The 18171-nt window shown below is 29.8% G+C and overlaps 3 protein-coding genes across 5 annotated transcripts; 1 reads left to right on the top strand and 2 right to left on the bottom strand.

Annotated features, from left to right (window-relative positions):
• Positions 1 to 110: 110 nt before the first annotated feature.
• On the bottom strand, positions 111 to 2153 carry LOC134239471 (probable histone-lysine N-methyltransferase set-23). Its single transcript, XM_062721655.1, has 2 exons — positions 2010 to 2153; positions 111 to 885 (listed from the first exon to the last, which is right to left on the bottom strand). Exons 1-2 carry the CDS (start codon positions 2112 to 2114, stop codon positions 121 to 123), a joined length of 870 nt encoding a protein of 289 aa, XP_062577639.1. The 5' UTR covers positions 2115 to 2153; the 3' UTR covers positions 111 to 120.
• Positions 2154 to 2400: 247 nt separating this feature from the next.
• On the top strand, positions 2401 to 7327 carry LOC134239470 (glutamine amidotransferase-like class 1 domain-containing protein 1). 3 transcript variants are annotated; one of them, XM_062721653.1, is made up of 9 exons: positions 2401 to 2453; positions 2888 to 2964; positions 3767 to 3872; positions 4131 to 4238; positions 4503 to 4600; positions 4752 to 4845; positions 5016 to 5127; positions 5419 to 5460; positions 6942 to 7325. In XM_062721653.1, the coding sequence occupies exons 1-8, from the start codon at positions 2402 to 2404 to the stop codon at positions 5453 to 5455; spliced, it is 684 nt and encodes a 227-aa protein (XP_062577637.1). In that variant the 5' UTR covers position 2401; the 3' UTR covers positions 5456 to 5460; positions 6942 to 7325. The 3 variants fall into 3 exon arrangements, with proteins under 3 accessions (XP_062577637.1, XP_062577636.1, XP_062577638.1); XM_062721652.1 differs by having other exon boundaries at positions 5419 to 5451; positions 6942 to 7312; XM_062721654.1 differs by lacking the exon at positions 5419 to 5460 and having other exon boundaries at positions 2402 to 2453; positions 6942 to 7327.
• Positions 7328 to 13425: 6098 nt separating this feature from the next.
• LOC134239469 (uncharacterized) lies at positions 13426 to 17404 on the bottom strand. Its single transcript, XM_062721651.1, has 5 exons — positions 17283 to 17404; positions 15464 to 15552; positions 14993 to 15092; positions 14561 to 14655; positions 13426 to 13731 (listed from the first exon to the last, which is right to left on the bottom strand). The coding sequence occupies exons 1-5, from the start codon at positions 17386 to 17388 to the stop codon at positions 13546 to 13548; spliced, it is 576 nt and encodes a 191-aa protein (XP_062577635.1). The 5' UTR covers positions 17389 to 17404; the 3' UTR covers positions 13426 to 13545.
• Positions 17405 to 18171: the final 767 nt, after the last annotated feature.

Below are 18171 nucleotides of genomic sequence, written 5' to 3'. Positions count from 1 at the left end.
ATCCCCCCCCCCCCCCCAAAAAAAAAATCTGAAACATATTTATAATATTCATATTTTTATTTGATATTTCTGAAATAAAAAAAAAAATATTTAAAAAATTATTTGTTCCTGTTTTTTAAGTTAATGGTCATTAAATAGAGTCTTATCAAAGGGCAGATAACCAGAACATCCTTGTGCATTGCATAAACAGGGTATTAAATTTGAGTCTTCTACTTCCAATTGTGTATTGTTTTTCACGTTTATTTCACTTGAAAGTCCATAGTGAAATGTCAGCTCTTCTCCTGTGTTTATTTTTCTGTTGGCAAACAAACACAACAGGGGAATTTCATTGTTAACTCTAATGGGAATCATTGTCAAGTTAGGATCACAACTATGATTCAGAAATCTGCCAACATTCCCAAAGTACCGGGGGTCAACATGAGTTTTTATCACCCCACTTTTACAGTGTTCATTGACAGTTATAATGTAATTCATGTCTCTTTTCTGTTGAGCTAAGCTACGATTCTTGGCCTCTTCATAAGTCAAAATTTCCCCCGCATATTCACATACAAACATTCCAGGACTCACATCCTCAAGAGTTTTAACACCTGCACCTTTGTTTGCAGTGCAGAAAAGCTCAAGTCTTATCTGTACTCCATGCTGAACATTTTTATTCACACAGTTTTTTGAACAAGTGCAGTTGCTGTTGCATTCAACAATCACTTTCTGTTCTTCTCCATGGAGATATTTACTATAGAGTTTTCCATCTTCTGAGTAATTCCTTCCAAAGCGCTGGATACAGGGACAGTCGCTGAGGCATTCCTTACAAGAACAACCTTCAAACAGAGATTCAAATTTCTCCCATTGTGTGCCAGGGCCTGGGATATTGTGCTTTACATACTGAAACTAAAGAAATGAGTTGAAGTTAGATACATGTAAACTAGTTTGCCCTTTGCTTAGTTTTTGTCAATGATTAGGCCATATAAATTAATTTTTTGGTTCTCAGGCCCTGCCTCATCTCTTCCAAGGGTGCTTCATTTACCCTTTTTATTGCTAAATCAATAAAATAAAACAACAAATCACCTCCCTCATCATTTTGTTGAGGTTTTGTACAATGTAAAAAGCTGTCCCAAGTTTTGGGGGCAATAAAAAAGTAAAAAAAAAAAATGCCTCCCCCCTCATCATATTTCTTGAAAAAAAGGTCTGAAAACCAAAGAATTAACTTTGCATGGCCTTACTAGTACATGTATATAGGTCCCTATTTAAAACAATCTGTTAAGCGCATTGGTGCATGTACAGCTAATAAGTAGTAGAAAAACAAGATATATAAAACAGTTTCATTGTTGTTTTAGATTGCTTCTATTCTGTTTACCTCACCTGAGCCAACTGAAGGCTCGAGTGAGTTTATCTGATCAAAATTTATTTGTTGTCTGTTATAATCATTGTGGTTGGCGTTGGTGATGTAAACTTTTTTTTAACAATTTCTCTGTGATTAGAGTATCTGCTCTCCAGTCGCAGAGGAAGGAGTTGTTCTTTTGAATCTTATCAGATATACACAGTAATTATGTGAAGTACATGTAATATATATGGATCTATTCTGGTATGTAGTGTAACATCATAGTCTGATGGTAACAACTGTAAACAAATGTACATGCACCTAGCTAGATCACAAAAAAAAGCTTTAGTGTTGAGGGCAACAGAGGAAATGAAACCTGCCACCTCTCTACCCCCAGAGGTCATTAAGATTATTTTATAGTTTCTCATGATGCAGAAACACCCAAAATGGGAATACCATAAATTACTTTGGCTTTCTTGTCATTTCATTACTTTCATCAGAGACATAAATGTTATTTATGTCTCTGCTTCCATAAATTCTCAATGAGTATGCACGGATTTCTTTAAAAGGTCTTTGATTTAAAAACAAAAAAAAAAAAAACGTTCAGAAACATAATTATTTATGTCTCTGGTAGACTGGCAAGTATGGTAGTGGGTCCCTAGCTGGAACCTTTGTCGAAAAGACTGTTCTTTACTTTCGTGTCTCGTGTTATATATTTTCCATTATCTCTGCAATATATTGGATATTTTTCTAAACCATTTGTCCAATCGCTCTGAATATCATCAATCGTTTCATCCATTTTTTTTCCCCCCAAGAAGTTGATGAACAGCTGAGTCAAAACAACTAAACAAAAACAATCGGAAGTTCAAAGCAAGCAGAAAAGGCTCGAATATAAAACCAAAGACGGTCATCTTCCGTAATCGATAAACACTTTATGTTCAACACAATAAAATTCCTGTGTCTTTTTTTTTTACAACTCATGTTATATAATTTTCAATCAGTATCTTCATCAATATTAAGTGCTTAAATTAATTGTTGAAAACTTGATGCATCGAGATCGAAGTTTTGTTTTGATCATAAACAAAGATGTCTGCGCCCAGGTTGCATTGTTTGATGGTACTTAGTTCGGCTGTTGAGGGTAAAATACAATGTTTTGCATCAAAGTCAGAGCAGATATCATTGTAACACACGAGTATCATTCCATTTTGTTTTCTTTTTTTATCAAATCAACAGTATTTTATACTTTAAAACGTTTCTTATAATAAAGTCTTATCTGTAGAAGTGGGCGTGTCTAAACATCAGCAAATTGTATAAAGTCAGGCACAGTCTCTTGAAATAGCTTCATGTATATGTTTTGAAATAGCTATATAGCTTTAAAAAGCCAAAAATAGCTTGATTATTGATTAAGCAAGATAAATGCATTTTTTTCCAAGAATATTTTTTAATTCAAGATATTGTGTCAGCCTTGATATCATGATTATTTCAACAATTATTTTTATATACACAAATTGAATCAAATTCAATTTAAATATCAAGAAATATTGAGATACCTTTATAATTCAACTATTACAGGAGTTTCAGCCCATTCTTTCATTCAGGCATACACTCTAGCAAGTTCAAATTTCTCCATACAGCTGGCTTCATCTCATGTAAGTTCATTTACAAAGTCATTTAAATCCAAAAGAAAAAAAAACCTACTCTTTAAAGCTTTGCAAAACATGTCATGCATTTCTGAGAAATGTGCATATGCATTGTGCAAAATAAAATAAAAGAAAAAAATGTGCAGTGTAATTATATTGAAATTGAAAAATGAACGTACTTAAGAATTCCTTCAATCTAATTAAAATCGACACAGAATGCATAGGGATCAAATCTATGAAGTTTGAATTTAAGTAAATTGAAGTTCCTATCTATTAATATTAGGGCTGGGTATTGGCCTGAAAATTCGTATTGCGATATATTGCGATATTTTTAAATGTATTGCGATATGTATTGCAATATTTTCAATGTAATAAAAATGGCATTTTCTTACTATATTTACTTTAATTTACATGCAGAATGTACACAACTATGATAAGTAACCGACACGGAAAAAAATCTTGTTGATTTCATTTAAGTTATGTTCATGAAATTTTACCACAAAACAACTTCTGACTTACTGTTTGGCTTAATAACAAACTTTTATAAGTCCATTTTTATATTTAATAACAAAATTCCTTAATCTATGTATATTGCCAATATATCGATATTACAAAATTGTATTGCGATACGATATTTTTTGTCATTGTATTGCAATATATTGAAATATCGATATTATTGCCCAGCCCTAATTAATATAATTATGCAGATATCAAATTTGATAAAAGAAAACTTTTTTGATGTTATATAATAAAGAAAGTTTACATCTAAGTTGTAAAAGAACTTGTATTTTAATAATTTTATGCATTTTAGGGTAAGAATATAGAATATGTTCAGCAAGATGATAACAACAGAAGATGGTTTAATGAATTCCGAAGCAAATCTTCTTCTACTCCAATAGCCTTTGAAACTGTTGACTGTAAGTTTTTACAAATATATTCACTCATAGACTTCTCAATGAAAGAGAAAAATAAGATTATTTGGAATATAATTGAAGGAAATGTTTGTATGTTAGGAACTGGAAGACAAATGCATATTGCTTTGAAAAGGATACTGGAATACATATAATTAAAGTGTTTTGATGAGGGTAGGCAATCTGTGCATAAAATTGACCATGCTTCACCTTTAACAATAATTAAAGAAAAAATGTCCTCAATGTTTGATTTCTTTTTTGTAGCTGCCAGATACTCTGCTTTGTTGATACCGTCCTCTCCAGGAGCTGTACATGATCTGGCAAATAACACAGAACTCGCACAAATCATCACGCATTTCATCAAAGAAAAAAGTAAGACATCAATTTTGCAATCTTACCATTCATTTCTTGAATGATAAGCTTTGAGATATCTACAACACCCAGAAGAAAAGAATACAATAAAATTTGGTTAAAAGTCTTTAGGCTTCATTTTAATTGAGATACTTTATAGCTGAGTTTTGCTGTATCTTTATAATTGTAGTGCAATTTACATATGTACATTGTATGCAAATGGTGTCTCTGGAAAAAAAATAGAGTTTAAAAACTTGATGCATTTGCATTATATTTATTTTTTAGAGCCAATATGTGCAATAGGAATGGGTGTTGCAGCTCTTTGTAGTGCAAGGTTGCCTGACAGCAAGCACTGGGGATTCAAGGACTACAGTCTAACAGGGGTAGGCTTTATAATAAATTAAATCACACTGAATACAGTAAAATTACCATATAATAGCAGACTTTTTAGCGAGGATTTAATTTTGGTATTACAAATGTATTAGTGGGGGTGCAGAGATCACTACTTTTTTAAAAATTTTATGTTACATACAGCCCTCTGTGTTTGAACTGGCCAGAAATCAAGATTTCGCATCACTTCCTGTTATTGTGGAGGACTTCATCAAAGATCATGGGGGAAAATACAATAGTAAGTCTACTGACTACTGATACAATATTGAACATATTTTGTACAACTTCTCAAATGTTCTAGCTATATTTTGATTTGATGTATTCCTACACAAAAACTTTTTTTTTTGTTTTAATGAGAAAGCTAAAAAAAAAAGTGATAGAATCTTTTGAGATGTTTTATCATTTCAGGTAGTGACATGGATGCAGTGCATGTGATCATAGACAGACATTTAATAACAGGACAAAATGCCCAGTCTACATTAATGGCCGTACAGAACTTAACTTTAATGTGTGCTCAAAAGTAGGTACCCGTTGATGTCTCCTGTCACACCCTTTAATTTCTGCCAGAAGCTTTGATCTGCTTATATTTATTTGCCATATTTTTACAGGCTTAGTCTTTATTTTAGTTTATTTGACCAATATTGTTTTGTTGTAAAAATGAGTTTTATTTATGAAAAGAAATTCTGTGCCTTATGTGTGTTGTATATTTTTTTTCATGTTCATATTGTTGTAAGCAAAGCATAGAATGAAAACAATTTGATCTATAGGATTATATTTTTATTTTCATTTAATCATTATTTGCTTTCTGTAGTAAGCATGCAGTGACAACCAGCAGGGATATGAGGTGACTACTGTAAGCATTTCCTGTAGTTTTGATAAACAGATTCATGTAGATATCTCCAATATATACACTTGCATCCCATTTTTGACAAAGTCTCTCCACGACCCTTCCTTGCACATTTTATTTCCGCTTTTTGCAGAGTAAACAAAAACCAATTAAAACAAAACAATATCCTATTTAACTTAAACATATAGACCACTACATATAAGGGTAATTTTAATTTCTTTTATGAGAAGATCTAGATATACTATATACTAAACATAAATGGTCAATACATATTTGAAATAAATTGATAAAGGTTTACACTTTAATTCATATTTCAATTACTTTTAAATTAACAAAACGTGCATCTTATATGAGTTTAAGTGTTTCTTTTAAAAAGCAACAAAAGTTAATCTAATTCTTTGAAAATGTGAAAAACATGTATTATATATCTTTAAAAATCCACGCCAGTTGAAATAAAAACCTATCATCCTTTTCTCCAAGAATGCATATAAAATTTACTAAACTTAAATGGCAAGCAAATGGTGCTTATATGATATATATAAATTCATTTTATATTAGTTTATGAAGACGTGCCGTAAATGGAGGAGAGGCATATAATTACCTAAACTGCCTTTATTTGACAGAAAAATAATTTAGTTTTAGCCATCAATATTTCCTTTGTTTGAAATTTCCAATGGAAAGGGAACAACACATTGTACCAAAAAGGGCCATTTAATCCAAGTTTTATTGAAATTTCAAACTTTTATATTTCAATTTCCACACCAAAGACCATGATGACTGCATTTTATTATTTCCTTGTATAATTTGTACAATTCGACTTGAAAATATTTATTTTTGAAGAGAAATGATTTTACAGCAAGTATTTTCCTCAATAACATTGACACACTTTATGGGTTTTTGAAAGGAACTACGGAATATGCCTAAAAAAACAATGAACTGCCTTTAGTGTTTGATAGGAAATAAAATTGTTTGTGCATTTCTTTTTCCAAAAAATTATCCGTATTAAAATATATATGTTTTACTTTACTGTCATGATGTCATAATTTATATTCACTTTTATTATTATTATTTTTAAGTATATTATGTCAATATATTTTGAATTATTTGTACAAGTAATTGTTTGGAATGATATAATTTAGAATAATAAGAATCAATTAAAATTTAAACTTTATGATCAGTTTTAAATAATAAATAAATGCATTTAAGATATCTTTATTTGTTACACATTTTTCATTTTATTTACTGCAATAATTTCTACATCTACTGGTTACAACTTTGCTTAGAGTAATATTCATATTTATTTAAAATCTTTCATGTAATTATTACATATTTCAATATTCAGTCATATCTAAATGATTTGCATAATACATTGCATTATTTGCATAATCATATAACATATATTTTAAATACATTATTTACAAACTAGTATTATGATATTACTTAGAAGGATTAACATGTCTTAGAGTGAATATTTTGTCTGTTTGTAGGTATCCACTTTCTCCAGCTTAAAGTACAGAACTTGAATTTAGTTGCTATTGAAAATTAGTGAATAGCAGGAAAACTTTGCTCCGTTTTATAAAAGCAAAGACTGTGAAATCACTAATTTTCGTGAGGAGTTTAATTTTCGTTGTTTCGATTTATGGAGAGACCCACGAACTTATGACCACCACGAAATGTAAATTTTCATAATTATGCATTACTAGTAAACATTTTCAATCATGACATCAAATTCCCACAAACCAATATATTTTTCCCAAACCTCGAAAATTTAACTCCACGAAAATGTGGGATCTTTATACATTAAGTTCAGACTAAAACGTGAATACAAGTATTTGTTATGATTTGCATTAATAACATTGATAATGCATTTAAATAAATACAAAAATCAACAATAAGAATGCAAAAAAATGAACCAAAAAAAAAAAAAAAACCACAAAAATGCTAAAAGCATTCCAGATGAATTTTATGTAGAAACAATCTATGTTTTCGAATTTTTTTTAAATTAGTGTCTTTACATGTAATATTTTAAAGATGACAAAGAACGAGGCAAACTATTGACAGTTTGATGATACATATCATCAACACTCAACAGCCTCGTTTAAAGCCATCAATCCGCAAGTTCTATGGTCCGTGCAATGGCTATGTCTACAAAATTAATGCAATCTGTTCACACTGTATTGTTTGTGGATTATTCATGATTATTATAAAGAGCACACAGTGGGAGTGACCCTTTGACAGGAGATTCTCACTCATCCATGGACCTGATTTTCACCTCTGAAGTTTTAAAATGTCTGTTTGAGCTCTGCTGCCGATTGGTATTGTTTCAACGGATGTAGAGCTTGATCAAGGTTTGTTATTTTCTGAAAATAGGACACAGATCACCATTCGGATTAAAATAAGATCACTTGATCCGCTCATAAACATGTAAATCGCTAAATCGTTCAATGCGAGCGGGGTAAATGAACTGCTTGAAATGAAATTCCATAGGTGGGATCAGGCGCCTGTGAGAAGTAAATACCCTCTGTGGACCCGTGACACCTGTGGTTATCTTAATGTATAAGTCAGGTACACGGAATTAACATTCTGTAGTCCAATTTAGTATTCAGAAACAAGGTCTTAACTAATATTGGAATGAAATTCGACATGCAGCCGAAGAACGACAAAAAATAAGCTTATTTACTTACAAGTGAATATTACGAAATCCTGCCTTTAAATGAGGTTGTCAAAATACTTTTACCAGTAATGTCAATTGTTTGCCAGTAGCAATTTAGTAATTTTAGTTATTTACTATAGTACCAATTAATTTAAACTTTTGATTTTACATGTAAAAGCTTTTTGTCTTGGTCTAGCTAGTACTAGTGTGCCGTTTTCAACAAATTTTGGTAAATACATGTACACGTACATGTAACATCTAAGAATAAATGATAATAAGAACATTAATTTTCAAGATCTCTAACAGCATGAGGTATTTTGTCAAAAACAAAAAGACCTTCAAAAATATATTTCCCTAAGTGACATCTAGTTTTACGTCTCCTAATGGGTCACTCAGATGACCTATTGCTGTTGTCCGTAGTTTTCCGTAAACATTGACCATTTCCAGCATACATATATATAAATACTTAAACCGCTTGATCAATTTTAAAGGGAAGGCAAAAATTTGAATATCATGGTCCCTGACCTTGATTTTGGAGATTATGAAATGGGACAAAAACTTTAGTACAATTTATTTAAGTATTTTCTGGAAATGAAGAGTCAAACCCAGTCTGATGGCATTGTTACAATATATGACAAGTTAAGCTATGAATTTCGCCTAAATTGCGAAATGCATGGCCCCAGGATAAGAGATGTAGTGTTACATGTAGGTTGGGGCTCAATTAATTATAAAGTGCAATACATAAATTCTGTATGAAGCTTTTACTCTCCCCTGTATAATAAGAGCATATGAACTGCATATGAATAATAAGAGCTTCTGATGAGCAAGGGGCGTCTTCTAAATCTATGAATTCCACTGTCCCTTATGTAGTTCTGGTGAAAGGGATCGACTCTCTTGATTTTTAAATGGTGAACATGCTCTTTTTAAAAAATCTACTTCTCTTCTTCTGAGTATTGATAGGATCATTTATTTGAACTCTTTTTATTTTTATTTGTGCAATATTTATATTTTTATAAATACCCGTAAATCATCAAAATACAGTTCGAGCAACTGGATTTTTAAGTCTATCTAAAACTAGTATTTTATCGTTTTTATTAGCCGTCTGTCTATAGCTGTCTATCTGTAAAAAGAAATTTCAAAATGCTACTTCTCTTATCAAAAAATATTTTTGAATTCTGTTTTAGTTATAACTGATTACAATAATAACTTGGCACAAAATGAATTTAATTTGTTATAATAGATTCATTGAATTCGTTATAACGTTATAACGAATTTAAGATACATGATTCTATTTATCGATTTGTTTTTTATTATAAGGAATTCAACAAATCTGTAATAACAGATTAAATTCGTTATAACGAATTAAATAAATCTGTAATAACAAATTAAATTCGTATTAACGAATTCAATGAATCTGTTATAACAAATCAAATTCATTATAACGAATTCAATAAATCTAAAAATAAAATTCGAAATTTCTGGTTATAATGAATTCTAAAAATCGTTATATCGAATTCAAAAATATTTTTTGATAGGTCCTAAATGGGCTTCCGTATCTTACAGATTTTGTCTGATTACAAAATAACTTGGCACAAAAGTAGACTACACTAAGATACATGATTCTATTTATCGGTTTTTTATTTCGATAAACGGGGTTCCGTGGTTACTAAAAATAGAATTTTATGTGACATACTTTCAAAATTCTTCCCCTCTTACAGTTTTGGTCTAATTTCAGTATATATAACTTGGCACACAAGTAGACAACACTGAGATACATAATTCTCTAAATCGGTTTTTGATTTCGATGAACGGTGTTGTCGAGCTAGGTTACTTAAAATAGAAATATCTGTAAAGTACTTTCAAAATGCTACTTCTCCTACAGTTTTGGTCTGATTTCAATATAACTTGGCACACGAGTAGACTACACTCAGATACATAATTCTGTGAGGGACTCAAAGAATTAGATTTTTGTTCTTGTTTTTTTCACAACAAACAGGACCAAATCATGGTCCTGTAAAAGTACACATCGTGTGTACTTCCGTAACAAAGTAGTAAAAAAAACCGAACATGTCACACAGCAGACAGTGTGTCGATGAACTTGTTCTTCATTTGAGTGCAAAACTTTTCTCAGGCTTGTTTATGCTAATAATATTGTATTTATTCAATTCCTATTACAATGCATTTCAACACATCTTTTTTCTGTTGCTTCGTAAATTTATGTACGCTTATATAAAAAAAAATGCAAAAAATGGTCATTAATTAAAATCACAAGTACTTTAAGATACTTATAATGATATAAAAGTCTTTATTAATACATTTAATATAAGTATGAACATGAATCAATTTATATATAGATGAACCAGAAAGGGATATGGAAGAGAATAATAAGTCTTCGTCTGGCATTACGTGCCGATCACAAAGAGAGGTTGCACTTTATTAGGTTCCTTTAAATGAACGTAAAATTATTTGAAATATAACATATATATTCAATGTCAGTTAACTTTATCAGTAAGTCTTTCCAGTCCATGTAGATGCAAATCATCTATTTTTTTTTTTTAAAGCAAGAATTGTATTTTTTTAAAAATTATTTTTGGCTTAAATTAGATTTAGGTCGCTTAAGGTAAACAGTTACTGAAACATTAACTGAAATATTAAATCAAAACATCCTGTTTTATTTGCATTCGTTACTTACGTAATCTAAACATAGCACTTTTACGGTACGTAGCTGTCGTATTTAGAATGAATGTCAAAGAAAAAACACACATATGTCGATAATATACGTGTCTTCCCCATTACTTAAGATATTAACGTTTCGGAACGTGTTTTTAATTATTCGTAAACATTAGAGACTTAGAGATGTATAATTGCATTGCATGTATCTGTACAAGTTCACTGTAAATTTGTTAATTTAAAAATTAATCTTGAGAAATGTTAAAAAAAAAGCTTAAACACGTCTGATTTATTTTTGTAGAAACGAACTTTGCTTACGTCTGAATACATAACAAGAGATTTTAACTTTTTTAAACAAAAAATTGGCAAATTAAGTCTCATATAGCCAAAACAAAATATTTTTAAAAAATATTACGTTCTTTTTAATATTGAAACATTAATACCTATGGCTATTGATAATTACATGAGTTTTTCTGTTAAACTATGTTGTGAAAACAAAATCAAAAGAAAAATAAGCTTTTGATATGATTTTTTCTCTCATAAAAATAAATGATTCAATCATTTATAGATTAATGAATAAAGAATCATTATTTAGACGGCCCTTGAAACAAATGTTTTTCTTGTAGTTTTATCTGTTCTCAAAATATGGTTTCACATTCGAAGCACTTTAAAAGAGATTCTTTTTTTTTTTTTTTTTTATAGAAATGTTATGTTTTGCATTCATGTACGTAGATTTCTCAAGAGACACTGCATTGTTTTTTTTACCTATATGTAGTGTAACATTAAAAAAAAAATTATTATAATATCAGATAATTATATACATGTAAGATAATTAAAACAATCCCAAGTTTTTGAAGGGGTTGGAGAGAACAATAAATAATATGAACAAAATCTATAATAATAATTGTGCCTTAAACTGTTCGATGGTTTTAAATGTACATAATCTTTTTAAAATAAATTATAAGTTTGTTTTAAAATGTTATGACTTTGAGAAAGGTGTGAAAAAATAATTGTTTCCCCTTTATAAATATGAACTGCGTATTGTTGCCACCTAAAGTAATGTAATTCTCATACTGTTGGATATTTTTTTGTGTCATATGATGTATGTTAGCTTCTTTCTTGAGTTAATATTAAACATATTGAATATAATGTGTATCCCTCATTCGAAAATTATATAAGGTTTATTGATACATTTATAACTCATAAAAATCATAGTTTTATGCAGAAATTACCTTGAAAAATCAAAGAACAGAAAAAAATACTTGTGTAAGTATTTTAGGCATTATTTTCAGAAATGAATATGCTTACAGTTTTTCACTGAAATAAAATACAAATAAAGACATTTTAGTGTTGAATGTTGTATTCTTATAAATCATCTGTTAAATGGCGTAAAATGTTTTAAAATATGTGCATCCGTTACAGTGATAGAAGACCCCATATCTTCAATAAGGATAATAACTATTATGGGATTTAATTTTTAGTGGATGTGTGTACATGTATTTACAAATATGGAAAAAAAAATCATGTAGTACTGCTTAGGAAAAAATTCATTGTGTATATTTGTTGACTGCCACGCTAACATGTGTTTGTAATAACTTTGAACCTTTTTGCCCGAGCTTTCAAGACCTTTTAAACAGTTTGGATCAAGCGGTCGACAAAAAGCATACTGTCCAATAACACATTCATCATATTTTTGTAATGTTTTGTAATGCAAAGTAATGCAAAATGTTTTCTAAAAATAAAAGCACAAGAAATAAATTATTCCTTTCTTTTTCTTGACTTTTTTTGAGACAAAAAATATCTTACTTTATATGAGAACTAGCAAATACGGAGAATAACTACGCTTTGAAAATGTTTCTTACTTTGATATTTCTTTTCCATTCTATGATTCTTTGTTTTCGTTTTCTTCGTTTTCTACCAGCACCTACTGCGGCACAGGACCTCGGTTTATACTGTCTCATCCAAAGGACCGATCTCCACGTCCCACAGTTGGATTCGAACCTGCGACGTAACCTTGGATCGACTGCTTACTTGCTTTTTTAGATTCATATTTCTCTCTGTCAGAGCTCTACCGAAATTGATGATTAAAATGTTAAGTGTCCTACCAACTTCTGGCATTAACATATTGCGTTACTTAAAGCAACGACATATTTGTAACACTCATTGTTCATTTTCGGCTTTATCCATCTTCAGCAATTTCTTCTGAAGAAGCGCACGTTTTTGAATTTTCCATCAGTTGAATCATCTTGGCGGTGCCTTTTTAAAAACAATTTTTAAACTCAGTGCTTACCTTAAAAGTGATTCCTACTTTACTTTAGGAAAGAGTACGCATTTTCTGGGAGTGATTTTGAAATAATAATTATATAAATATAGTGCAGTTGTATATAAAAGAAATAAATCGATTATAATTATATTTATCATGTTAAACCATTTATGTTGCATAACGCACTGAAACACCGAAGTATTTCGACAAAAGGTTTCTGTCTCAAAGAGTGTCATGCAAGGACTTAAGAAATATTTGAGGTAATTTTTAACTCAGAATTCCTTGACCTTCTAGCATTTACATATTAAGAAAATATGCATTAGAGAGGATGAAAAACCACGAAACACGAGGTCATAAAATGAATTATGCATAATTTATTGTTACATATTAACTGATATAAAGTAACACCAAAACAAACAATTTAATAGAAATATCTCAAATAATTAAATGAAACACAACATATGTAATGAGTATTATATACAGTAACTATAACAATATTTTTCTATCAATGTCGAATACAATTCATTGTTCGTTGAGCACGTGGAAACAGTTTCCAAGTGCAAAGGTTATTTGTCTTTTTGCAATATCCATTTCTAAATTGACAATCTCTACCACTTGTTGTCACAATACACTTATTCGTGTCATCTTCATAGCTTATAGAGTTCGAACTTCTGGTTGCATGAATTTCAATCTGCAATCATAAATTACATATTTGTAGAAAAAAAAAAACATGCATAATTATTTCTATTACCAATATAAGTGGAATAACTAATTATAACAAAAAAAAAGAAAGATTCGTCAATATCGTTTATGGTTTTTCATTAATGATTTACAGTATACGAAAAGTTCTTGACAAAATACAAATTCACAGCAACATTATTGTAACAATTTTTCTTGATGATGAAGGGCGTACAAATACGAAAGATATTTTCATTACATTTTAAATCTTTAATGTTTGCATTTTAGGATTGACTTTCGGATTTTCACGACCTTTATTGTAAATAATATTAATTGAAGTGAAGTGCAAGAAAATGTATAAATGATTTCAATGCAAGGTAAAAATTGTAATTCTTATTTCGTTTACTTGCTGCATACATGGCGTTAATACACATCTTATTTTCTAAAATCAAAACGACTTTCAGCGATGATACTGGGAGTAATTTGTTATTTTTTTAAAAGTTTCTTTACATATCTTAGTGAAGCTAATTTATAATTTATTAAGGGGAAATGAAATAATATACTTATTCATAAAATATGTATGAGATTTTATATCTTTTCTAATGATCATCTTTCTGTGAATTAACTTTTTATATTAAAGTCAATTAACGAAATTTTGGAAATCGTTAACCCCTTCTTAGCATAACGCTTTGATTTTAAAAATGGAAAAATTATAAGTGGTTCGATACAAAACGCCATTTATCTTTCTGATAGTGAAATATAAATACATTCATTTCTTCATATTTTGTGGTTAAAGAGTTTCTGGTTATTAGATCTTGAAGTATGAACTCTCTCAAACTTACCTGACAAGAGCAGTCGTACATCTTTATTCGGCCTTCGAAAGCTGGGGGAATTTCCTCATGGCTAATGATTTCCAATCGAGGACCATTCGTCCTTGCTGAAACACGAGGAAATAAATTATAATTATTAATCAAACAATCAATAACAATGAAGACATATCCTGAGCTGAAGGAGTTTTTAAGAAAGAATTGAATCAATATAGGAGATAATTCCTGGCACGTCCTGTATCTTTCTTTTACGCAGGAAAAAAATAATATTTTTCATCTAATGAAGAACAATGGAAAATGTTTTTCATTTATTTTGATAAAAATTACAAAACACAAATCTTGTACATTATAATGGATTGAATCAAACTGATTCTTAGATAATTGAATATGATCTACCAAAACTGTTTTATTATTGTGGTTGTTGTTGATAATTATTATAATTCCTACCATAAATTTTATAATATTTTTTCAAGTCCAGAATTGTTGGACCGCATGAAGTTGACCTTCCATACAAGGTGGTTGTTGTATTTGGTGAAACGTTGGTTCCCTTAAAAACAAAAAAAAAATAGATTTTTTTTAAATATGTGAGTGAAATTTCGGTTTCTTGCACCTGTTTGTTTTGCGTGTGATATTATGTCCTACTTTCAGGTGTTAATTTAATTTATTGTTTACGGTTTATATACATTAATATAAAACAATTAGAAAATTAACAGCTCTTGAAAATCATATTTAGGCACTTTGTACTAGGTGTATTTAAGCAATACCATTGTCTGACATAAAAACCACAACAAGGAGACTGTCGTAAATTTGAAACTTGTTTGACGTTTAATTAACTATAAAGGTTATTTATTATCAAAATAGTTTTCATTTCATAAGTAATAAAATAAAAATAAACGAGCCTGGTTTAGTTAGACTTACTTTATATACTCTTCTCACAGTAACTGCATACGTCCTATCGAACGGATCACCGGGTGGACCCGTAACATCATCAACATAGGCTGTAAATGCTGCAAAAAAAAAAAACAACTCCAATTTTGTTATTTCTCAATATTTTCATTTTGTTTATGAGAAACACAAAAACTTTTTAAAAAATTGCCACATTATGTTAATTTTTATCGCCTATATATGGCTGAAATATTGCCGATTAGGCGTAAAACATTAATCAATCAATCAATCATTTCGTGTCTTACGTTACAGAGTTATTACTTCACTGTTAATTTACAAGTCTTTGCGAGTCCAAAAGAAACCATTCAAATAATAATACGTGTAACTTTAATATGAAGATAAATGTACACTTAGAGATACTAAATAAACGAAATGTAATTATGTTATTTTGTTTCTTAAATCGATCATTTTGTTTCTTTAACTTTTGATATCTTAATTATATATTTTCAGTATTACAAAACCTGATGCAGATTCACAGAAAAGAACTATAGTATTTGAATCATATTTTTGAAATATTGTTTTCCTGAAGGCGAACAAACAATTCAAGCTATAAAATGCCATCCCCATAAACATTATAAATCATGTCTATGATTTTGCTTTTTAAAACATTTTTTTTAATTAAATGGAGTTATTTTGAGATGTTTGTAAGTAATATATATGAGTAACCTCTGTCGAAAAAAGAACTATTTTTCATACATTAGATTTTTTTTACATTTAGGATAATATAATATAAAGTATTCATTTACTTAAAGAAAATGAAAAACGGCTTTCAAAAATGTTCAGTTAAAATATTCCTGACGCCAGTTAAGTTTGACAACGAGTATATAAATTTCATTTTTATTTCGTAATCTAATAAATGCAAACTTAATAATTGACATAATCCAGAATGATAAAAATTGCTGTATTAAAAAGCGGTGCACTTCAATACTCTCATAATTATAACATTAATTTAAATTAATATATGTCTAAATAAACCTATTTTAGAATAAAAATCAACAGTCATATGCTAAAATGTCCGATTCAAATAGTCAAATGAATGACACATTGTACATGTATTTGGTTTAAGGTTATGAACAAATATGCATTTGGGAAGTAAATGCACAAATTCTTTCAGTACATTTTGGGTGCAATTTTATAAAATGATCTCATAAAATGAAATTTGTCCTTTTTATGACTTTTTGTAAATTTGATGATACGCCACGGAAACAGAACTTACATCAATTTTTTTTAGTTATATCTAATTTACGTTTATCTCTCAAAAAAGAATGACATTATTTTACAAGATTCATTAAAACTAATCCATTATTGTGAAATTAAATGAAAGAAAAATAACTTGATTCCCCCATTTTAATTACATTTAAACAGAAACAATGAAAAAAAATTAAATATTGTAAATGTACTTTTTTCCAGGAGGGTGAAAATCCTCGGAATTGCAATTTTTCTTCCATCCACTGGTAAAAAAGATATTTCTTATTTCTTATTTTCGTAGATTACCACAATATTCTTTAAATGTACTTTAAGAGCACTGGGATAAATTTCTGCGGAAACTCTATGATCATGTTCATAGCGTAGATTAATGCCACACGGGAAAAAAATACTTCCACAGTAATTACTTCCGTAGCATTATAAAACTTGTCGCTTTTATAACTCTAGTTTTAATTTAAAAATTGATACAGAAAATTTAAAGTGCATCTTAAACTTTAAAATCATCTTGCAATAAATATCAAATAAGGATAATGGAATTTCTACTAAAGAAAAAAGAGAACAGTTTACAAAAAAAAAAAATGCCTACCATTTTGTGCCCTGCAAAAATATTGTTGATCATGGCGAGGTTCTGTACAGGAGGCCACAACTTCATAAATAAGTAAAAGTACCGACAAAATTTGTATCGATTCCATCTTCCGGATTAATGAGAGAATTCTAAGATTTGTGTCAGGCACGACAGGGTTCTGCCTTTTATATACAACTGTCACTTCCTACACATAATACGATGTCATTATCTCACTTCTGCAAAGTTTAAATTACTTAATTCGACACGTGTTTAGTGTCAAATTCCAAAAGGTCAGTTTGTGACAATGGAAATTAATTTATGGATTTGTTTTCCTTGAGCTACATATTATTCACTTCATAATCTTTGTTCTATAAGCAATATCAAAACCTTTATCCATTACCGTATTTTCAATGAATCAAGATAGGGGTGAAATGCTCAATTATGTAGACGATCTGGTAAATTACCCCACTGCTGGACAGACATAGAAAAATTTTATTTTGGAAAGAGTAATATTACATTGAAATACTTAGAAATATGATTCTTACATTAACTCTGCAACGTTTATCTATAGAAGTCGGGGAAAAAATCTCAAACGGGGTGTAAAATAACAAATATGGTTGATTGATTCTTGTTGTTTAACGTCCCTCTCGAGAATTTTCACTCATATGGAGACGCTACCACTTGCCGGTGGCCATTGAGCAGGGAGGGATCTTGTCTGTGCCTGCACTTACTGCGACACGGGACCTCGGATCATACGGTATCATCCAAAGAATCGGTCTGCACGTCCCACAGTGGGATTCGAACCCGCGACGTAAGGATTGACTCCTTACTTTGCGACTCTAGAGCAGACGCTCTAACCACTGCACCACGCGGGCGACACAACATATTTGCAATCAATAAACAATTAAAA

The sequence above is a fragment of the Saccostrea cucullata genome, unplaced genomic scaffold, assembly GCF_032062105.1.
Source record: "Saccostrea cucullata isolate Sc308-1 unplaced genomic scaffold, CSIRO_AGI_Scuc_v1 ctg991, whole genome shotgun sequence".
In the NCBI taxonomy this organism is placed as follows: Eukaryota; Metazoa; Mollusca; class Bivalvia; order Ostreida; family Ostreidae; genus Saccostrea; species Saccostrea cuccullata.
The sequence above is the reverse complement of the archived record's forward strand: the minus strand, read 5'-3'. Positions and strand labels throughout refer to the sequence as shown.